Consider the following 26,136-nt stretch of genomic DNA (forward strand, 5'->3'; position numbering starts at 1 on the left):
GGTTTAGTTTATATATAACTAAATAAAAATATGGTAGTCGTTACTGTTTTCAAAAATAAAATTTTTTTTTCGGTTAAAAGGTTATTTATTGTTTGGTAATATATAATAATTTATATTAATTGCAGAAATGGTACTTATTTTATAAGATGTAACGTATTTTTCATTACATAACTCTTCACTATATGATGGCATATGTATTTTTGGAAATTTAATCGGAAATTTAAACTATTTTTTAATATAACCAATAGTATGAACTCTGAAAAACTTTATCAATATTAAATTATCTATTAAATGACAAACAGTTGTTTATGAAAAAAATTAATTGTGTATAATCGACTATTCCATCGTTTTTATAATTAAAATATTTTATCAGTAATCTTAATTTTGATGAATTAATACATTGATATTTAATAAAATATACGATTGAAATATTTTTTCTATTATTCGTAAGAAGTAATAGAAAATTTTTTCTTTTGATCGAGTATATCTTATTAAAAATTTTTAAATCAATTAAATTATAGTTATTATTTAAAAACAAAATCACTTTATTTAAGAAAATATTTATCATTTTTTAAATATTCTCATCATAAAAAAATATTAAAGTTTAAAATAATCGCATACATAATTTACTTAATTAAAAAAAAGTTGAGATATGAGATATGAGTTAAATATGAGAGGTTATATAATAATACTATAATGTAAATAATTATACGCACATTGCCGTTAACAAATAACGAATATTTCGTCCATTATCGACGTCAATTCAGGCAAATGAATATAACTAAGAGATGGCGCTAGTTTTCTTTTTTGTCTGTATCACGTATAGATACCTATCATTGTTTTAATATTTCCTTGGCCACGATAAATCATAAAATTCGTTGGTGTGAATAATCGCGCGCGCTTTTTTTTTAAGATAACTTGTAACCCATATGTTGTTTTTAATTTTCATACCATTTGTATTAAAAATATATTTGTAAAGAAGTGTCAAATTTGTGTATATGGACGCATATGGTTTATAAATATATAGTGTATATAACATGAAAATAAAAATAAATCTTTCATAGAGCGAGAATTATAGGTTTTACGTCTAGAAATTTGAGAAGTGTAGTGTTTGTGATTTTTATACCGTTATTATTTACATATGTCCCCATTTATAAGCAAATTAATATCATTATATTTATTTTTTTCATAAGCCTAACGTTGTTCGAATTAGTGAATATGTTGAATGCGTGAATCGATGAAGCACTATTTTATTTCATTATAAGATAGGCAACGAACCGACAATTAACGTCAACTGGATATGAAACTTAGGTGAGATTCCATTTTCCAAAATAATACAAAGTTGATGTTTAATTATAATTTAATTTTTTTATTGAGTTGAATGAATATTCAGATGCATTTTTGGGGTTATGAACACGCTGTTCGCCGCCTATTATATTTACAATTCTTTAACGCCGTAGTGCTTAGGATGATTTATTCAATTTTACCAAAATTGGAGTACGTTTATGATATATATTGATAAAGATATTATAGATATATAATATATTATAATTTAATATATTATATTAAATATATTAAATATATTAAATATATTAAATATATTAAATATAATATAATATAAATAAAAATACTAAATAACTTCAAATAATACGGGAGTAATAGAACAATGTACATGATAATTAATTTCTACTTTGTCATTTATATTATTATAGAGGATATAGAGAAAAGATCTGCAATAAGAAATTGAAAAATATAAATCGTAATATCAAAAATGAATAATTTATTAAAATTTGTTGAAAGTTTTTTTTACAAAATGATTAGGTAACATTTGTATTTTGTAAATCCAAAATGTATGCTTTGTGTAAAAGTATTTTCATGATTATATTGTTACTGATATTTGTATAAAGAATAACTACTAAATTTTATTTTTTACAAATCTTCATAAAATAAAAGTATTTAATTTTATAATGTATAAGTATACGTTTATAAGTATTATTAAAATATAAAAATTTTACAAATATATCCAAAGTATAGTTGTAAAATTAAAAATTTTATTTTTAGAATTATTTTAGTATTTTATTATTATTTTTAAATAAAAATATTTTTAATATATTCTATATAGCTTAAGTTTATAAAAGTATTATTGAATATAAATACTATTCCTTCCAACTACAATTATTCAATAAATATATTATTCATAAATAAAACTGATAATCTAATTTATAATTTTTGCAGAATAAATAAATCTATAAATTGTAATCTAAATAGAATTTATTTTTAAATATATTTATTTTCATAATACCCAATAAACGAAGTCATGATCATGTACAATTGTGATTTCTGTTCTATTCTGTTTTGCAATAATTATGTCATAAATTCTTTTATCAAATTATTACTGTGTAACAAAGTAAATTAAACATTTATTTGTATCTTATTTCTTGATCCAGACTAGAAAAAATGTATTAATAAATTGATTATGTTTTTCAAAATGATTTTATTGAAATATATATATTTTTTTTATACTTCTAAATCATTCTACCATTTTAATCTCTGACAATAATTTTTTTACAAATATTTGCATTATTTATAATATTGCCATATTTTAATATGAAATACAGTAGCTTTTTTTATATACGATCCAAATAATTAATATAAATGTATGGTATAAATTAAATTTTTAACATAAATAGTATATTATAATCTTGAATGCTAACAATAAAGCTATACATTCCTATGAATTATTACGAATAAAGTATTTAAAATTTTAATTTTGAAGACTTTTTGACACTTTCTCTTATTTCAATGTCTTTAATATAGAGTAAAAAACAAAAGTGGTGTAATATTTATCAAATTGTTTATAATTATTTAGAGATATCACGAATAAATACAATTTCGATTATATAAATATATATAAAAATATATACAAATATATAGATATATATAATATTTATGTATAGTATAATTGAAATAGGTTATAACTATATAAAGGTTGATTCATTTGAAATTAATATACATTAATTATTTCTCAAATTTAAAAAGTTATGTTCGGTACATAAACGTAAGAATATTTAAAAATATATTCTTATAAATACATAACGTATTCATTAAAGGATTTATTGTTTTTATTTTATATAAAACACATTTACTCTATACTTTATTAATTATTAAATATATCATGTCATTTCCTTTTTTTTAACGATTGGTGTTCAATTACACTGCATTTTTTTATACTTACCCGATCATATTCAAAATGTAACCCGTTCTTTTCTTTTTTATTTTAAAGTGCGTGGGTGGAGGGAGATATACTATGTATTCTGTCAAGTAATAAAATTGCGTTCATTGAATATATTTGAAAATAATCGTGAATGGGGAGACATCATGAAACTTAGTTTGCATTTCACTGAAATTTCAGTGTATAAAATAAAATGCCAGATGATAATGGGTTTTCGTTCTAGCTTGTTTTATATGTCATTAATGTATCAAGAAAAGTAAGATTTGCCAAATATCCAGAAGATATCCGAATTTTTTAGTAAAATAAGGCAGAACATGTATTGCAGAAAAGGACCATTCATTAATTATTATAAGTTCATAATAGGCTACACGAAATAGAAAATTGTAATTTATCATAGTATCGTTGTATATATCGAATTTACAAAATTTTTATAGGGGTAATTAGATATTCAATTATTTATGAATCTAAAGTATGTAATATTGGTATTCAAATACAATTAAAAGTAGTATGTTTGAACTAATGGTAATAATAAAATTTTCCATTTACATTTCGAATGAAATAAATTAGTAATAAATTAATAATCCTTCAATTATTTACATTAGTTCTTTCTTACATAATGAAATTATATATTTTTTGTTCCACGAGTATTCAAATTTATTAAATTTGAAATTATTCGCCGATTTATATAACCAAACAAAAAGTCATTAATATATTTACTAATGTTTGAAATTATATAAAAAAAATTAATGAAGATGACAAAGTTTTATTTTCGTAATATGGAAAAAAGAAATACAACAAGTTTCTGCAATTTTTTACATTGTAGCCAAATATTTTGTATCGGATGTAAATAAGAAGAATGTAGAAAAAGAAAATATTACTTTGTATTTTGTAAATATAATTGTAATAGATCTTTTTAATGTGATAAAAATTACAAATATATAGTAACAAAAAAATTTTATTAAAAAAATAAGTTATTCTCATAAAAAACACAAATTATATGCATACTTTGTATTATGTATAAATATGTTATAACTACTCGAAGCTTGATTTTATGAGAGTCGTTAATTTTGTTAAACATTGAATAAGCATTTAAAAAGTTATTTCTTATATTCCAAAAAATTAACTTTTTAACCTAATATAGAAAAAAAAAATATTTTCAAATATAAAATAATTTGCTTTTCTGCTAGATTATCTGAACTAAAGCTAAATATATAAAACGATATTTATATTAATATGTACGTATACATATATGAAAGAAAACTTGGATATTTGTACATTTGAATATTTCAGAACTATCGTGGATGGATTTTATATTATCTTAGTCAAAAAGCCAGTGTTCTCAGTGTCTCCTTAAATCGCAGTGTTCTTCAGTTTGATTATATAAATAGAAATAATACAATATAAATAGTAAATAGTGCTACGATGTAAGTAATAAATTGCCTTGACTCTTCTATAATTCTCTTCGATAATCATGTATAACCAAATTGAATAAAATTTAAGAATTTGTTGATTTTTAGTATTTACCAAAATGCTTTGAACATTAGCTAATCTTGCGTAGTGTGACATTTTTTGTTTCCTATTTATTGTCTAACAGTGTATTTCAAGTATTTTTAATGAAAAACGTATTCGTCATGATTTATGGACGCTTAAAATTATCTCCAGGATAAATTAGATTTTAAATAGGAAGAATCGTAAATGCTATATAACTAAGAATTTTTTTTCTAGTTTTCTCTTTCTAAACTGTCATAATGTACCCATATAGATAGTAGGCAACTATTAAATAAAATAATACATGTTTGTAATAATCTAAGCATAAGGGTTTTTTTTTATTTATGAAAGAATGAAAGGATGAGAGAATTAAAATTAAAACGATTGTTTGGTTACTTTAAAATAAATATAATTAAAATTGATATCTTATTAACATTTTATTGCAATTGATGGTCTATTGTAATTTTAATACATATCGTTTTTATGATAAAATCTTATTAATTCGTTTCGTTTGCATCGCATTTTCATTTTGTAGGTTAATAGTAACTTTTAAATATGTGAACTAACAAATAGCATAAATTAATTCAAATAATTGTAGATTATTTTTATTGAATTTGGTACGGATTAAATAAAATAACTACTGAAAGTTCAATAAATTCTTACCTAATTTCGTACAATAATTTTTTTTCTCGGGTATAAGTTTTTCTTTTCTCTCTCACTTTGCATTTTATTCATATTATTCTGTTTATTTGGTCTATATAATTTACTCCATATTTTATATATGTTTATATTTTGAATACTTTTCATAACAATCTTAATATAAAATTATAAATGTATTGAGTAAAAAGTAAGTAGCTGATACTTCGTGTATTTATGTTCAAAGTTTTTAAGGTTCTTATTATTCCTAACGAGCATCAAATTCTTCATTTTATACTTTATTATATATTTTGTATATTTACTTATATATGTGTATAAATATTAAATAAATTATAATATGAATAAAAAATAATTAAAATTTTTCAATTTAATATGAAATAGAATATTGATAAAAATTAATAAATTTTAAACTATATCTCACATTTCAAGAATTGAAGATTTTAATTATCAACACCTAAGTAAATACGTAGAATAATTCAAATTTTTTATAATGATTAGAATAAATATTTAAAATAAATATTTAGTAATATTTTCAAATTGTATACCATCTTAGATCAAACTTTAGTGTTTAAAAAAATATGTTGACCAAATTAAAAAATCGATGGCCTTTTTTATTCAAGCATTGTAAATTTTATTCTCCATTTATTAATTCGTTACAAAAAAATGTATACTATCAAATATATTTTGTTTTCGAAATAAATAGCACTGGTGGTAACACCACATTTTTATTCCTATATATTAATGTCGTCGTTTGCATTGCTTACGTCGTTTACCTCTGCACTTAATATGTTGATATGTTATATTCAAAAAGCAACGATTCTGAGAAAGTAGGTCATTATAGTTGTCGATTACATATTAGCCATCGATAGTGCAGTGCTGCTTGCACAAGTCATAGACATACGCCTTGGAATGCATTGTTATGCCCTACCAATAGAAGGTTTCTAAAATAAAAAAATCTATGAAAAAAATCTTTGCTTCTCCGCAAACATGTCAAAGAAGGATCGATGCTTGGATAGTTGGGCGAAAAGAAACTGAGGGAGGAAAGCACTACACGCGTCTTTTCCCCATCGGACTATACCTGGTCTTTTCAAATAAAGAAGATCTCTTTGAAATCCCGGAGCTAACACTACAATTTCATTTCACTCGCCATTGGAATAACTTCGTTCTTCGACGTGGCTCAGGTGATCGGGCGTTCAGTTTCATCTTTGCTCCATCTTCCCTTTCTTTATTGCTTATATTCAATTGGTTTATGTTACTAGAAAAAAAATTCTTAAAAGCCAAGGTCAAATTGAAACGAGACTTCCGATTTTTCTTTCTTCTTGTTTTTTTATTCAATTCTTACGTACCAATAATTAATAAACACTTGTAAAGGGATTATGTATGTTATACAAATTTGCTAACTAATTTGTTAATCAAACCTTTGTAAAATATATACTTTAGAGATTTAAATCAGAAACACTTATTTAAAATTAATATTATTTAATGAATTGTTATATAACAAATTCATGAGTTTTGTATTATTAATTACAATGAAATTATTTTGTTATTGAACAATTTGAATACGTCTTTCAATTATATTAACTATTATTAGAAATAACAAATTTGCAAAAACATAGAAAAATAATTAACAGTTTTATTTGCGTTTGAACGTGTAAAATATATTTGAATTAACTGAATTTATATCATTTTAAAATTATATTTCATAAAGAAATAGTTTTTATTACTTTCTGAATTTATTTTCAGCAAATCATTAATATTAAAATATTTTAATGCAATATTTATATAAATGAGTAATATAACTTTTAATAAAATATAATGTTGTTAAATGGTATGGTTTTAAATGATTTCATATATTATTATATATAATTAGATGTTTTAGCGATCAAAAAGAATTGAGAATTCAAATATTTAGAAATAAGAAATGTACGAAGAAAACTATAGAAAATTGTAAGGATAGAAATAATACTTACAAAGTATTAGTATATTTTAAATACTTCAAGTTTAGATGTATTTGGCATAGAATGAAACATTGCTAACAGATTTAAATGTTTAATAATTTAACACGAATAAACTGTTTAATAAACACTATCATATTCACGAACGTCGCACCAAAACAAAATATTTCTGATTTGCATTACTAAATTCTATTTAATGGAATTTACTATTTAAAGTAAAATACGACAGTTATTATTTTAAAATGTGTACAGTAATAGTTAAAGAAATTAAAAAAATCTTAATTCCAAAAATTTATAATTTTCTTATAATGGTAAACAGAGAATTATATTTGTTAGATATATGTAAGAATATTATAGAATAATATACAGACTAATTTAACAATTATATTAAAATGATCAAAATATGAAATTGTGGCACACACTACTGTTCATATAAAAGCAATTTCGGGCTTCCTAAATGTTATAAAGTTATAAATCCATTATATGTAGATTCTTGAAATGTATGAAGTCTTTATTGAATGTATTGTAATGTAAAATTTATTAAATAATAGAACTGAATATTTAATAAATTGATACAAACATGAAATAATAATTCTCATAATTTATTTATTCAAAAAATTTTCAAGTACATTCGAATAGTAAATATGAATTAAATGTTGTTTAAGTAATATTGAAAGATCATCGAGTCTATTTTAAAAAAGCTTATAGTTAATAAAAATAAACCATGTAAATATTTTTAATTTAATAAAAAGGTGGTATTTCATAAATTAAATGTGTCAATACGCAAATAATATTAATAACCATGCAAGTGATAAATTTAAATTCACAAAATGTGTTTATTTTAAATAAATTAGCAAACTTTCTTTATTTTATAGACAAATGTTTTAAGTTACAAGATACTGCCTGGACATCAAGGAATAAACGAAAATTTGCTAATTATAACACATAAATGTCATTTTTCGTAGTCACGACATCAATGCGAAAGTTCATCAAGTGTTTAGAAAAATAATCGATTGCATCGGGCATAACTAATTTGATATTATTAAAAAAAAGGGGGAAGTTGCGCGTCCCGAGTACAATAACTATATATCAGTTATTCATCTTGTGTGTATTTCATCGACATAAAATCTGAAAATCACACAAGAAAATCTTGCCGGTGACGCGAATGAAAATAAAAAATAAAATGCAGCAGAGGAAAGAATAATAAGTAGGACAGGTAGACCGCTGAGCAATGTAAAAACATAAAAAAATATGTACTAATCTTAGGTCGGTCTAAAGACTTGGAAATGCGTAGTTGGCAATAGCTCTTTTAACGTACCCACATCTCCACCCTTCTTCTCCCGCTTTCCTGTCCCTATTTCTCTTGATGTAAGTGGTACCCTGTTCATGATGTGATGATGATCTGTGCGATGACCCTGACCCTGATCACAATGACTAATCACACTTCTTGAAACATAAAAGATAAAATAAAAAAATTTATAAAAATAAAATTATTCTAATCTTTTTAATATTGACAGTTTCAATGTCAGAATAATCTATAAAAATGATAAAATAATAAAATACAATAAAAATGAATACTACTAACGACAGATATATCAAATGTAATTTTTATTAAATTTATTAAATTAATTTAATATTAAAACACACATCAATAAAATGAATTCACCAGCTTCAGATTTATTAATATGTTAATAAAAATGCTCAAGATACTTGTTGGAAATAAATAAATAAATTGTTAATTTTATGCAATTTTCGAAAATTAATTGTTATATGAATAACGTATACTTCATGTAGTTGTCTTTCTAAATTAAATATAAAATTAGTGATCACTAATAGTATTTAATATTATTTTCATTACTATGCCTTTATTTTATAAGTAATATATTCCTCAAATAAATTATAAATATGTCACTATAATTTTTATATTTTATTTTATAGCTATCAATATTTTAAATTTATTGATGCACACACATCAATATCGCTGTAAGAAGGTAAAAACAATAAGGTTTATTGTTATATATATAACTGACACAATCTTATAAAAATTAAATATCTGGTACAATTAAAAGCCTACGTATATTAAGAATAATTTGTTTTTCTTAAAATAATAATACTTAAAATGATACATATAATCATTATTTATTTTAATAATATAGATACTATTTTATATGATTTACCAAGTTGGAATAAAGAAACAATTAAAATTTTTTAGTTAGTTTCTGATTTTCTAATAAATAATTGATTTCTATTTATAATTACAACTATAATTTAATCAAGATAGATTAAAACTATAAGGAAAAAATTTTCCTTTTTACTCATGTTTAGCAATAAGTTCATGAGTGTATTAATTAAAAAAAAGTTAATTTTATCGATTTAATTGATCTGAAATTTGGTGAATAAATATATTATAGATGCGTTTAGAATTTCAGTTTTATCTATTATGAATCGTAACTATTCATTAATCTTGTTATGTAACTGTCTTTTTAATAACGATTAAATTAATATTAATTAAATTATAAACGTGACATGTCAAAACTGAAAATAAACAAAACAATACTTCATCCTTCATATATATGTATAAACCCAAAATTTTTATATGCTTCTAAAAACTTTATAAAAAGTTTGATTTTTCGATTTGTCCACTGAAACGAAATAATTAAAAAATATTAATAAATACGCGTTATATTATAGATCCATCAAGTCACACGATTATACAACGAACTCGTAACTCACGATTGTAATATTATGATAATTAGATTATAAATTGATTATAAATTATTAATAATTGTGAAAACTAATCATTAATCAACTAGGGTGAGTAGGATGACAATTATAAAGTGTTAGCAAAAGACAAAGAGGAGAGGAAGAAAGAGAAAAAGGTAGAAAGCCTTACTATAGATTATACAAAAATTTTCAATCCATAATGTTTTTTAATTAATCCTGTATGCGATTGCTATTGCTGCTGCAATTTTCAGTTTTTAAGAGGCAAGAAATGTTGCCATTTCTCTGTTTAAAGGCTCGAATTCTCCGAGAAATCGACTTCTTTAGAGCTGCTTCGAAAAGTCGAGTTTGGCTACTTTGATATGGATCTCTGGTGCTAATTAATAGACGATAAAAACATTAAACGAAATCGAAAATGGAAAAAATCTTTTATTGCATAGACTTTGGAAGTTGGTCCTACTTTCAAAATAAGAAAAAAAGAGAAAGACTCATCTTTCAACAGAGAAAAAGAAAGTTGAGCGCTGGCAATTCTTGAAAAGACGGTTCTGAATTAAGATGTAGCGTCAAAGAAATTAGTCACTACCTATGGCAACCTATTGTAGCAGTTCTTGAATATTTACGCCTGTTTGACTTTTACTGCTACATTTAAATAGATAAAACTTGAAATGGCAAATTCTCTTCAAATTCTGAAATCATAGCTTTCTTATCAATGATATCTTATCAATGATTATTACGTAATATTAAGAACTGTACGATGTGATAATATTTAAAAACAATCTCGTAATAAAAAAACTATAGATTTTTATGTGAAACGAATTTATTGCTCTATAAAAAATATATCTTCAGTAATTTGATGAATACGAAGTAGAGTATATTATAAATCAAATAAATTCATTAGGATGACAGAACTGAAGAGTAAGGTATTCGAGAGATTTTTATAACTTAAATTTTGAAAGTAAATGCTATAATTATATGGACGAATGATTTGATCAATCGACTAAATTATGATTAAATTAAATTATTTATGAATGTTATAACAATGTCGATACTCATTAGGAATAAATTAATTAGATATCGATATAATTTATTCATATGATAATGGGATATACAAATGCCATACTTAAGAGCGGATAAATAAAAAAATCAGTAGATAGCCTTGTAAAGAGAAACGTTGAGAAGCGCGCTTAATTTGATGAGCCAGAGAAATATTGATTCTGAGGCTAAATAACGTGAAATATAAAAACTTTGCTTTGAGTGGTACTACGCATGGGCGTCAGCAAAACCTTTCAAATGCTCAGAAAATTCTTGAATCATTCATCAACAGCTATCGAACAAAAAATTGAGATTAGATCAAGAAACATTTTACATGACAGCATAAAAGTCGCTTTTGTATATCGTAAATCTCTTGATGAGTATTTTGCTATTTACAATGAGTATAAAAAATAATACAAATTAAATATATTAAATTATTTCAATCTTCTGGCTGACTATTTAAACTTACTATGTTAAATTTTCAGTTAAGTCACGTATAATAGTACTAAATTATAATTAAAATTGGTCAGCATCCTTATTTAAGAATGTGAAAAATTACTGTTCTATTTAAAATTTTAACTTAATTGTTTTTATAACTGAAAATATTTTTATTCGACTTTCTTTCTTCTAATTATTATATTAAAAATGGTATATTATATGAATGAAGGCATATTTTTGTAAATATGCTATGTACAATCAATTTTTATCAAAAATTATTATTTCTTAATTTGAAGACCAATTTTGATAAAAAAATTAAAATAGTTACATACTCATAAAGGTTACCATTAGCTCGGCTTTCTATTTTAATTTAATATATAGATTATTTTAGAATCTGGCTATAATGTAACTCGTATGTAACATGTAAGCAATGTTGTAACATGTATACAACATGTAAAAGCCGATAACATCATCCTATATCTCGTTTAAGAATAAATTTATCAACTTCCCTGCATTCCACCATAAGATTTTTTTATAACTTTCATACACAGTCAAGAAAATAATGCTCTATACTTAAATTTCTTTGCATTTAAAGATAATTCAGGTATAACGGTTTATACACGGTGTATTTAATTAAAAAACAGACTGCAATACATAATATTAAATTCAAATTATTAAGTTATTAATTAATATTAATTCAAATGAAAAAGAATTCTATAGGAATGATGGAACCTGGATTGTTTTGATTATATAACAAATATGGTATTACATCGAGCATGTTTATGAAAAACGAATTTTATTTACAAAAACAACATTACAAAAAAATACATAATTGTAGGTAAAACTCTGTTTATGATGAATTATAATATTAAAAAATAACCAATTATAATTTTATATTCTTTGAGATCAAATTAAATCTTTATTTGATACGAATTATATGTAAATTCATATTTATATTAAAAGTAAACTCAAAATATTATACATAACGGCTAATAGTCTTTGAAACTCCTCCTTATCTATTCTATGGAATATATCACTTTTACAGAATTGTTTTTAGAAATTATAATCAATTAAAATTATACTTAATTAAAAGTCAGTTTGTTGAATCGAATGTCGAAGAGTTTAACTCAAAAAACTTTGGCATTCTTATATATTTCATATTTTTACAATTAACTACATTTAATTTTTGAACGATACAATGAGTAAGTACTATATAATTTGGTTATACATGTAGGCTGACATCGACTGTTTTCTGCAAGTGAGAAAACTCGAAAAAGGTATCATTTAAAAATCCTGTTTATTTACAGAGAAGTTGTGATGATATATAGACGAGTCATGGCAACTCTCACCCCGATAGTATAAATTGCGCTATTGCAGTCAGGTTACTGCAATTACGCACTGCAGCTGCTTTGAAAAATGGTGACGTACACGAATGGGTGTGCGGTGTACACGACTAATACTGTACAATAGAGAAACCATCTGTATAATTAGGGCTGTTTTTGTCCGGTGAATGGAAAAGTATAATGGTAACTTGAATATTGCTTGATCAATTGAATTAAAAAATATATTTATTTTCACACAAATTAGAGTAATTTATATTAATTTACTGAATCAATATTAATTTAATTCCAGTGAAATACATAGTATGATTAGTTTTTAATATTTATTTAATCATAATATTTTTATAATTTATTATTACGTGACAACACAGTAATATTATTATGTTGCTTCGTGTTATAGCTAATATCTCATTTCCTATAAATTATAAATTGTAAGTTATAAATATTCGTAAAAAATGGTTATTTTCTATCTATTAATTATAATGATTTTTCGAAAATTTATTTTAACTTATAATAATCTATAAAATTTATATTATTCAATTTAAATATTGATATAAATTGTTTAAAATATAGTTTTAATTGAGTTTTTTTATAAATATAAGCCAAGACACAAATACCTAATATAAAACAATTATTATACAGTAAAACTTAAAAAAAAAACTATTAACATATATAATCTTATACTAGCGCAAATAATATAAAGGATATTGTTGAAAATAAACTTACATTTATCAAAAATAATATTCCTTGTAATTAATTCCCTCTGTTAACTTAATTGTATGACAATTAATACAAACCTTACTTATAAAGTCATTAATAAGGAAATAAAATAAATTTTGTACAGCAAGCGAGAAAATTCGACAGGATATCATTTGAGCCACTAATTTAAAAACAATGAAAATTTAAATCGAAATAAACATAATACCTATGAGAAGGCAGAAAAAATCTGGTGAAAATAAAATCACTAGTTGTAGTTATTGACTAATTAAGTATACAACGATATATAGACAGAATATTGCAAAATACAGTAAATCTCGATATATAATTACATTATGATTGTATGCTTTATTATACAAATATTTAAGTTTTACCGAAAAGAATGGTTAAAACAACAATTCATGTTAAAATGTCAGAATACTATTTAATAATTTTTACGGACTCACGTTATTAGGATTGATGAAATCTACCTTATCGACCATATATCTGCTTATTCTATTGAATAAAAATTAATATCGTAAGAATTCTAATATTAATTATAATTTTAAAAACTTGATAATTTCTATTTTGATTTAATATTTTTAACAATAAATTATTCTCTATAACTAGTTAAAACTGAATGTAAAAAATAGTATTTAAGAAAAAATACGTATATTATTTACTTGTATTTCTTTAGAATAAATTATAATTCCAATTTAGGATGATATATTGTATATTTTAATTATAATAAATTTTTACATTAATTACTAGTTACTAAATTGATCGTATCAACAAATTTTTTATAATTTAAAGAGTTGAAATTTTTAAAACGAATAAAAATAATATATGAAATTATAAGTCAAAACATTGATAAAGTATTTTTAAAGTTGTAAAACATAGGTTATAAAAGTTTTTATAAAACAAATTTCGCGAATTTAAAGATACATTTTAATTTAAAAGGTTAATTTGAATTCTAATAAATTATGGATTATAACTTTTAGATGAAGAGTAAAACTAAAAAAGTTGTTTATTTTTAAATTAAAATGCAAGTAAATTAAAATGTAGTGTTTTGTAGTTTCTTGCTTAAATTACTACAGTATATATTTATATGAATTACTAAACTTGGAAATGTTTCTTAAACCTCGAAAATTACTAAGTAATTCTTTAATTAAATAAGTAAAAAGATTAAAAATTTTTCTTTAATGTTTCTTATTAAGAAATTCAGATTCACTATAGAGTATAACTTATTTAATCTTATTACTTATTATTACAATTTGCTGTTTACAATTTGTTGTTTATATTACAAATAAAAAGTAAAACTACTATCTGTTTATTTAATATTTTTTATGAGTGCACATTTATTATATTATTAAATAATAATTTATCAATTTCGTATGTATATAATATCGATAGTTGTGATTTATTACATTTTGTTTTTCAAAATTGAAACATTAATATTACAAATTTCACATTTATTTTCATATTTTATGTAACTTTAAATTCATTTTTGCACAAAAATTGCTTTAACAATCTTATATGAGAAATGTAAAAATATAGGTATTTATTGGTAATAAGAGCAGATTGTCTAAAAAAAAGTAACACATGTTATTTTTAAATTCAAGCGATGTATTTTTAATGACTCCCTTCGTTTATTTTAATTTTATAATTACATTATGCTCCACCCTTTTTTAAAGTTTACATGCTTTATATTTTAATATTTCACATACTATGTACACTTTAAATTTAATTACATTTAAGAGTACTAAATGTATAATAAAAATTCGAAGGAATTGATATATGAATTAAACGCATGCATAGGCATGTAATATAAGTCTATTAGAAAGTAATGATTGCTACTGTGTTAAACACATTTTTATTTAATAATTCTATACGTCTGAGTATTTAATCATGCCGTATTAAATAGAACAATGGTTTAAGGTAACATAACAGTAAATTCAAGCATTTTGACGAAGGATAATTTGTATGGAAAAATAATCGAAGGCAGTATTGATTTTATATGTACACACTAATTCCACGATGGATAAACAAAGAATTGATGTCATTAGGGAAAAGCTAATCTATTGTCATTCACAGCGAGTCAAATACAGCCGGTACAATTTTCAGAAACAGCGATGGTATTACAAGACGGCGTCCCTTTTTCTTTATGTTCACTCTGTAATTTATCAAAAATTTCATTCGTGCAGCATGTTTCCCGGCGTACTCGCTGTTACACATGCATACATACCTACATAGATGCATGCATGGATTCATGTATACATACATGTATACATGTATATATATATATATATATATATATACATATACACGAGTTTACCTAAGCAAAGTCGCTTATCACAGGATACCTACTCTCTTACCTTTTCATGTTGTCTCCTTTCTACCTATGATACGGAAATTACTAACTTTCCAAGCAACGGCAATTTTATTATGTACGCATATTATTTACAATTTTAACTAAATTTGATAACATTTTACATTTATGCGTTTTCCGGGATGATTGTCTTTGCGCTTATGTATCGGAAATACTATTATCATTATCGATGAAAATAAAACACTTCGTTCTCGTCACAAAAAGTATTTAAGCATACTGTTTATCTCTGTTTTTACTTTCGATATTGTATGTCTTTATGATATTTAACTGTTTAATTGTTTTAAATAAAACAACTTTTAAAAAATATAGTTTCAATTTGACTTATGTAGGACTCATATTCTTTAGTAATTTTAGATGAATATATCAAGAATGAAAATAAGATCAAAAACAAGTATTTGTATTTTCCATAATTCAGATAGAAATTAAATTCAAAGTTTCTATAATTAATTAATAATTAAATATAAATCCAATGTATAACTATATATATAACAATATTAAATGTAAATCCAATTCATTTCTTTCATAGCATATGTATGTATGTGTATGTAACTACTTTTTATATTAATAATTAATGATAATTAATTATACTCGAGCAAAAATTCGTGTAAAATATATATTCATCCAATTTTATAGTGTTATTATAGGAATCATTATACGCTTGAAAAAAAAGCTCAACTTATCCGACTTATTTTTGTGATTCTTATTAATACAAGTATCTATGAAAGTTCCGCATTAAATTTTTATTTTTTACAAAATGCGTATAGTAAATATGCCAAATATTTTCTATTAAGCCATGCAAATATAATTGATCTTTTAATTATTGAATATATTACCTAGGATTTAATAATATTAGTTTCCATATTTTCTTAAAAATCATTAAAATATATTGTTTTAAACCTCGAAGTTCAAAATATTTCAAATTTAATAGATGGTTTTATTTCCAAAAATATAATTTTAGTAATGGCATTTTAAAAATATAAAAATATATATAAGAACTAATAAAAAGCTCACTTTTTTATTGTTTCATTAATACATATCTTAATTATGACGAGTAGAAATGATAATTATAAATTTTAGAGAAATATTCTATAATTTTTCCTCCTAAAATTTTTGTACAATATGTAAACGCTTTTCTTAAGATAACATTAATTTACTTAAATCCAAATAATAGTATTGCATCTCTATCATTATATGAAACCGATTTAAATAATTTCCTACATAAATTTTTTTTTTATACTTTTTGTTTACGCTTATAAATTAATTGTTATAAATAAAAATGTTACTTTTATACGAAGTTAAGAAACTGAATAAGCACCAGTTTTTAAATTATCCTTGAAGATTTACCTAGAAGAAAGAAGTATTTTATTTTATATATCATTTTATTGAGTAACCAATTATACTTATTAAAGCACACAATTCAATATTAATATTAAAAATGTGAAAGTTAAAAATGTGAAACACGTTTGTAAAAATATAATATTTTCACACTGCAGCTAAAAAAGAGAAAGTTCTTAAATGAACTATAAAAATTTCAACTTCCAAGCTCTTCGCTGTATTCGATGTCTCATTAACTTATTTCAGCGAAAATCAACCCATACACTCGGCTTTCCTCAGCAATGGCTTAACAATCATTAATACACAATGTAATATCCTACCGAAGTTTTTTTCTCCATTAATACTCAGATGAAACGACACTTTCTCCTGGTGTCGTATAAACGAAGAAGCCCATTGTCGCGGGTGGCACTGATTCATCGAGGCCATTGTCCCCACATCTCCAGCTATTTACTTAGTCTTAAGGACGATATGATGATACTAAATACGACTGGTCAATAAAACTGAACGGCGATGTTGTAATGCTCTTTGTCGCCCTGTCTCATGTACCGAGAAGCACTCTCGAGACATTAGGTGAATGATGCTAAATTTGTGCTGGGACGACTAAGCGAGCGTGAACAAGTCGATAGCATGGCGTGGGAGATAACTTTTGAAAATTCGTGAAAAAAGAACTGCCACAATTAATGACGCATTTCCGTTAATCCGAGCAATTGTCAATTATTTAGCCTGTTTTTGCCACTGTGCAATCTTAGGCGCGATCTCACACATTTTATCATTGGCGTAGAGTGATAATAATGCAAATCTTGCGCTTAGATGCGACAGTATAGAGTCCACTTGACCTATGATCCTCCGCTTTTAAAGGGTGGCTACCGTTTCCTAGTACCGTTTCACATGGCGTTCTTTTACATTGCACTTGCTTTTATTAGTTGAAATGTATTAGCTTGAACAGGATTATGTATGGGATATCATTACTTGCCCAATGTAAACGTGATATTCGTCGTGTCAATCAGACATTACAAGCATATTAAATATCGGTGCAATTTTAAGATTAAAAGGTTTCATTTATTAAGTTCTTTTGCGACTTGCTGCAATAAAAAACATTACAATCCATTTAAATAAACAAAATATGTAACTGTAAATAAAAAAATAGTTTAATAATACAAAAATCTTTTAATTTCAAAATTCAAACTGAGATAATAGTAATTTTTATGTTTTCTTATTTTATTCTAATGTATAACAATAATATAATGAGCATATATGTTCTCAATTATAAAGAATAAATAAAAGTTTAATACTTCAGTTGAAAATATGTAAAAATATAAATTCTAACAGTAAATCTTATAATACAAAATTTTTATTTTTCCCTTATGATGAAGTACATAATAAAATACATAAATAACGTAACATAAAGGATAAATCATATTTCTTTATTCATTTATTGATTACAGAATTTCCAGCACTTTAACACGGTCAATTAATAATAGTACATGTAAAGGAAAATCCTATAAGTGCTGCACATATAATAAATATATTTCACCATGTAAAACAATTACAAATATTTTATGAAGTGTAATATATATAATTATAAATAAACTTATTAAATTAATAAAGTTGTTTTTATTATTGTCATTAATTTTATTATTATTACTGCTTGCTAAAATATTATCAATTTTTTGTATACAGTTGCGACAATTTTATATACCATTCAATAGTTAATGTTATTTTTATCACATTTAAATTAATATAACTATATCAACTGTTATTCACGAGTTTAAACATAATTCTATATCAAATTTATGTATCATAACTGTATAATTGTCACTTTAAATGCTTAAGATAAAAATATGGTTCTGGATATTGAGAAAATATTTTTATTGTAAGTAACTGTTTAATATTTGAATGTAATGTAGATGGTTCGATGTTTTTATTAAATAATTTTATTCAATATATAATTTTTAAATTTCATATTTAAATATTTTGACATTTTTTAGTATAAAGCAATATAAAATTATGCGTTCACAAGGTATTAATGTGTACAAATTTGAAATGATAATACAAGTATATGAAAATACAAATATAATATTCATGAGTGAAAAGTAAATTTTAAGAAAAGATGGACAATACAAGATGAGAAAATAACTAAACTATCAAATCAAAATTTAACATATTTCACGGAAAAATCGATAGAGTAAAGCAATTCTCTTGAATGTAACTATGAAAAATTAAATATGGAATATCTTATAACACATACGGTGTCTATTTACTTCGAAGTTAGGATATTCTGAAAGTACTTGACCCTTGGCGTCAGTAATAGCAGAGATGTCGCCACTTTATCGTTCTCTTATGAATTCGGACGACTCATTACGCAGGTTGCGAGCCACGCAAAATCGCACATTTTCGACAGATGCACCAACCTCGGGAATACCCGAGCATTACATTGACTTGCATGACGTCACCACAAAAAATTCTTACACAGCCAAAACGCGTTCAAAGTCGGTGCACATGCAAGATACTGGCGGGCATTCATTCGAGCTGTCAAGAATTGTTACTCGTGCTGCATTCACTTGCACAAACGTACCTTTACACGAGAACGATAGAGATCTTTTGAGTATGGAAGTTCCTAATATAAACACTAATGTACCAATATAGGTAGGTTTTCAGTGATTTTCCTTAATTAGTTTCTTTTCTTTTTTTCTCGCCAGCCAATTCAGTAGGAAACGCCGGAGCAAATGCGTGACGATCGGCTATTTCCGCTTGGCAACAGTGCCGCCAAAGTTCCCCGATGCTGCGCGCTGCCACACCATCGCAACACTCCGAAATTTCTTCCTCTCTCCCTCCCCCCCTCTCTCACTCACTCTCTCTCTCTCTCTCTCTCTCTCTCTCTCTCTCTCCTGACCACCCTCCCACTAACTTTGCCTGTATTGCGTTGATTCCGCTTTGCTTCCATTGCCTCTTTTCCAACATTCTCGGTCGCTTTAAATTTTGTTTCACCTTTTTTCATATTACTGTCACAGAACAAAACGAATGAAAAGGAAAGAGAATTTTTTGAGAATATTTTGAGACTTTTTTGAGTCCTTACTGCTTGTAATGAGATATAGTGACTGGCGTTCATTTGTTACATGAAGTACTGAGGGGGGGGGGGGGCAGCCATGAATTTTTTGCAAACGACTGAACTAAAAGATGAGTTAGAAAGATCCAAGTATGCCAAAATATCGATAGCACTCTAAAAAAAATCTTGTTAATCATAATAGTTGACATTTTGAATTATTTACACCATTTTTATGCCGAAAATTATTTGTAAATAAAATTATGACCTTGAATTTTTTTAAAATTTTACTAACGTTTATTATTATTATTTACGTACATAACTTTTTTATTTATATAAAATCATATATAAATATCAGCGATTTTTATAATGTATACTCTTAATTATTTAATTTAATTATATAAAAATTAATCTCAGATATTGTATAGCCTTTGTTCGATAATTATTATATGTGATATACATTAAATTATATTCTGTAGTAATTTACCAAACTTATTATCCATCTTTTTAACTTTCCTAGCCTATACTTTAGAAAACTTGAACATGTTCGGGTATCGATAAAATTAGCCTATATATTTTATCTTATGCACATAAGAAATATGCACATCTATATCCTAACTCGTAATGGTAAAGTGAAACATGCCTACATATTTGATATTATACTTTCTAGACCAACAATCAAAATTCTAAGATATCGAGGATATTTGCGCGCACCTACTCTTATTGTGCTAAAATTATTATCTATAAAAACCAGACTTCAGTTTTAAATGACATTTTATTGATATTATGGGTAATACCTAACCATTCAAGGGACCCCAATGACAATTTTCAGCTAAAGCGATTGCCCTTCGTCAATATACATATTAAATAGCGTTGAATTTTAAAGACGTTATTCCAATTCAATTTTCTTTTCTTCTAAATACGTATATTTATCTTAAATTTATTATTTAAATACATATAAATAAGTAAATTATCAATTAAATTGAATATCTAAATATGAAAAATTATCGCATAGTAATTGGTTTAATTATATATAAAATACTTTATCGTTATGATATTAAAAATATAATATAATTTTTTATTTTACTAATTGCTTAAATATATTGTTACACTGTTTACAATTTTTAGAAAGAATAAAATTACTTTATTCTTTCATTTAAATGATTTTTTAATTTAAAATTTTTATTTTCAGGTATTTTATAAAACTAACAAATTGAGTACTTCGTGTATATATTTATGAGTATATGATTATTTTTATACAATTTTTGCGACGGATCAAAATGTAACATGTCAAACTACTGTAAGGAATTTGCATAAAAAAAAAGTAATTGTTCATTAAACCTATTGGAGGCAGCACAAATATCATCACTATCATTTTGTCTTGGATAATATTGAAATTTGCAAATGGCAAATACTAACTGTACAATAATAAGTGAAAACATCTATATTATTCTGAAAAGAAATTATTATGTAGATATATCGAATCAAATTTTAATAATTTTTAATAAATAATGCAACAATTAATACATAATTCAACATTAAGGTATATTCAACGTCAAATTTTAATATGGATTATTTAATATTAGCAATGCTAATCGTTCCTTCTCTAATTGAAACACTCAAAATTATAATATCTCTATGTATATTTATCAAAAATTAAAATAAAGATCCCATGAAGATGTTAACGTTTTATTTCTATGATTTGTTATCAAACTGTTAAATTAATTTATTATATTTTTTAAAGTAAGTCATCGTGAAAAACGTAAAATACGCTGAAGTCATGTTGACTTAAAAAAAATAACCAAATAGTAATTGCAATTTTTTAATTAATTTGATTTATATGTACAAACGTAATATTTTCATGGTTCCCTGTGTTAAATAGTTCAGTTGAATAATAATTTGCGAAGATGTATTGTGATTTTATTCTGTTAATTTCTTTAATTTAATATTAATTTCGGAGTGGAATCCGAACAATTAAATTGTATTTTTTGTTATAATTATATATCATTCTAAATAGATAAATTTTAATAATGAAAAAATTTAATAATGATAAAATATTTTAGAAATAGAAGTATCATTTTCTATTGCCCGTATTTATAAAATAGTCATAATTATAGGATCTTATATGAAACCAAATTATCTTCTCTTCTCTTCTAACCTAATAATAACTATAAATGTATGTATATGTAAAAGTTAATGTTAGTAACCCCGCTTTCCCATGAAATAATTTAGATACTCTATTCAGCGATGTGCTATATTTCCTCTATTATCACATTTCTTACTTTCAATGCTTGCTCAAGTGCCTCTTTTTCTTAATCTTCCATGACCAATAGTTTTTCACTATTTCTTTATAATTTTGTCTTCTTGATTGATTATTCTATTTTTTTCAATAGCGTTGCATAACCGTACATTTTAATTCCCTATCACGGTATTCATTCTTCTTCAATTTTTGTTCTTGTTGTCTCCCATAAATAATACTAATACAGTTCCTAGTAATGACCAAATCTTGTAAACAAAGCATTTTTATCTATTATATCTAAAAGTGCATTAAAGTTATCTGCTACAATTTTACTATTATGTCGAATATCTCTTATCCTTTATCATAGAACCGAGCCATTTATGTACTTTTGAATATTTGGAATTTGAAAATAATTTAGTAACTTTAACAAACAACGACATTATGCGCATAATATACATTTCATAATTTTATTTAGTTACACCTTGTTGCAATTTTATGCTAATCTTAGATATTGAATTTCAATGTCGCCTATTAACTGGCTTCTTCAGGTCTTGAGCATTTGAATCGCCGTATCATAGCGTACAAAAATTTGATTTTTATATCTGACCAGAGAAATTTAATTCTGAAATATTTTTCAAAATATAATAATTGGAAGCGATTCCTATGAGACTTACCCACCAGGCTCACATAATTATCATTTGAAATATTTCCCTTACAATTCAGTGAAATTTTAAATATTTTCTAAAATAAATTGAACATTACATAAAATGCAAAAATTTGAAATGAATTAAATAATATCTGAATAATATATTTTTTTAAGTTTTATAAATAAAATATATTTTTACACAAGTAGTTTCTATTAAAAATATACTTTTAATATAAATTATTTCCACTATTTGGGATTTGTTCTTTAAAAATATATTATCTATTAAATGTTCCACTGAATATCACAATCATTTATAAATATGTTTTAATTTTATTTTTACTATTATTATAAATTATCATTGAAGGAATTAAAAACTCTTTAAAAAGAGGGGGAACAATATTGAAAGCATAAAAATTTGTTTTAATTCGTTCACATTAAATCATCGTTTAAAATAAAATTTAAAACATAATACTTCTTAACCATACGTAAAAATTTAAATAAAAGAGACATATATCCATAATTGCATCATTCGAATCGTTTACTGATTATCTCGATAGAAAACAGTAGCAAAGATTATATGGTAATCAAGTAATTGTTCCATTATTATTTAAGCGATTCTCAGAATAAAATACTACGAATGCCCTTCTTTTTAATTTGTTCCTAGTCGAACTCCTATCTTCATCATTATACAATGGTAACACGTTCTGTTGCATTTGTATTCAATAATCCAAACAACGATTTCTGATGAAAAAACGTTAGATAGGTACACATTTACACAATTTCCTTGTTTATCTCTGGTAGTGTCGTTATCTTGCAAATTGTAAAATTTTGCGTATTTTATAGACTCTAAATGTGGACTTCAATTGTCGCATGATAATTAGTTCTTCAATCTTATATTTCCTCTAGTTAACAGATCGATCTAATAATATTTAGAAGTGTAAGCCATGAAACAAATTTGATCAAACTAGTTTGTTCTGCTATACCTGTGTAACGATGTAAACAAAAATTATCTTTTACGAAATTATATTATCATATATTATCATTTTAAGAAATTATATTTGTTAAATTATTAAGCAATTTTTAATACATATTAATCATTATTCAAGTAATATAAGCATATATAAATTACAAAAATTATCTGCAAATAAAAAAACGTGTGGAATTAAATTATTTAATAAACAATTTAATCTCTATTCGGCTTTACTTTTTGTTAATGCGATTGATAATTATAATGTCGTATGCTTAATATGATTTAAATGTAATATAAATAATGAAATAACTTTATATGGTTTATTTGATTTAGTGAACTATTTAAGAAAAAATAATAATATAAATAGGTTTTAATATCATAGTCACAAATAATAAAGTTTATCTAAATGTATGCTTCAATGTTTTCTGTTAAATACTTTACTTATATCAGTTAAATATAATAGAATTTTTAAAATTCGTTATATACTTATATTCGTTGATAATTATGAAAAAATGAATATTGAAAAAATTTTTAAATTATATCATTTAATAAGAATTAAATTTAACAAATATTTTGTTTATCTAAAATTTTCAATACATTTTGTTTATTTCCATGAGAGAAAATGTTTTAATTATTTAAACGGAAAATTTTCTTGAATCTTTAACTAAAATAATTTATTTCATTTATAAAACAAATTCATGTTTTGTTTACTATCTAATTTTGTATAAATAATTATTTACAAGTACAAAATTTACGTATATTTTATTCATAATTTGCAATGTAATTTACTTTTAAATGTTTATAGAGTTTTAAGTGATAATGATTTTTTAACAAGAATAAAACGTTTTCTATAAATATTTTGACATATTAGCATTTTTCAAGATTGAAGTACATACGTAAGTAAATATAGAGTATTTTTTCATATAGTTATCTAATATACTATATAGCCATATAAATCATATAGTAATATAAATGAAACAATCGTATTATAAAAAGGATTTATTTAATTGAATAATATATCAATAATAATTGAACCAAGTGGTCGAATACGATTGTACTTTCAATCGTGAATCTTCATTATGAATTTTAAATTATATTAACCTTCTAAAGACCTAGATAAGGCAATATGCACAATGATAAAAGTAATGATTTTATACTAATAGTACTCTGATAATTAACAGTATTTGCAAGTATCAACCATATTTAATTAGAAAGATTTTATTCTATTTACAATGTATTTTAACTAGTTGTTTAACTCATCTTTGTTGAAGTTTCCCTTTTCTATGACCATTAATATATTAATCATTTCAATGTTTATCATGAATTTTATCACTATTAGACCTCTAAAAGTGCACAATAAATTATGAAAAAATAAGAATAAAAAGATCTTAAAGATGAACATCTTGAACGATTGATTAAGTAAACCTTTATCTACTTAATGCGTTCTTCAGTTTATAATAGTTTATTATATAATCTAGCCAGATATTCTTGGTGGCAATTTTATTGTCTACTTTATATATAAATCTGACATAATTAATTTTCTGAAAAATATTTCTGTTTGGTAATTATATTTCGTTCTTATATTCCTGAACAGTTAAATTATTGGTAAATTGGTTTATAAAATATAAGAATCTTAAATTGTTTATTTAAATTATTATTAATTTACATTAATTAATTAATGAAATTATCAACATATTAGTAAGATTATTAATATATCTAAACTATTTTGTTAAATAAAATCAAATGTTTATTTTTTTAAAACTTTATTATTAATACAAATGAACTATATAGCGTCATTACAAATTATGATGTTCACTAAATATAGAAATAAATTTTATTTTTCCATTCTATTTTCTAGTTTAAACGTAAAAAAATATTTAGAAACTGATTTACAAAGTACTGTATTTCAAATGGAAAGAAATCAACTGAAATCGAAATGATGAAGGTTGAAAATA

General features: G+C 23.8%; 1 protein-coding gene across 1 annotated transcript; it reads left to right on the top strand.

Moving 5' to 3' along the window:
- Positions 1-19,394: 19,394 nt before the first annotated feature.
- LOC105361296 (uncharacterized) lies at positions 19,395-20,110 on the top strand. The gene is made up of 2 exons (XM_011498458.1): positions 19,395-19,888; positions 19,983-20,110. The coding sequence occupies exons 1-2, from the start codon at positions 19,600-19,602 to the stop codon at positions 20,015-20,017; spliced, it is 324 nt and encodes a 107-aa protein (XP_011496760.1). The 5' UTR covers positions 19,395-19,599; the 3' UTR covers positions 20,018-20,110.
- Positions 20,111-26,136: the final 6,026 nt, after the last annotated feature.

This window comes from Ceratosolen solmsi, unplaced genomic scaffold (assembly GCF_000503995.2).
Source record: "Ceratosolen solmsi marchali unplaced genomic scaffold, CerSol_1.0 scaffold10, whole genome shotgun sequence".
In the NCBI taxonomy this organism is placed as follows: Eukaryota; Metazoa; Arthropoda; class Insecta; order Hymenoptera; family Agaonidae; genus Ceratosolen; species Ceratosolen solmsi.

Excerpts from the sequence above, each read along its gene's own strand:
- LOC105361296 (XM_011498458.1), top strand. The coding sequence starts at position 19,600 with ATGTCGCCACTTTATCGTTCTCTTATGAATTCGGACGACTCATTACGC. Across the intron at positions 19,889-19,982 it reads GAACGATAGAGATCTTTTGA|CCAATTCAGTAGGAAACGCC; the intron begins GTATGGAAGTTC and ends TTTTCTCGCCAG.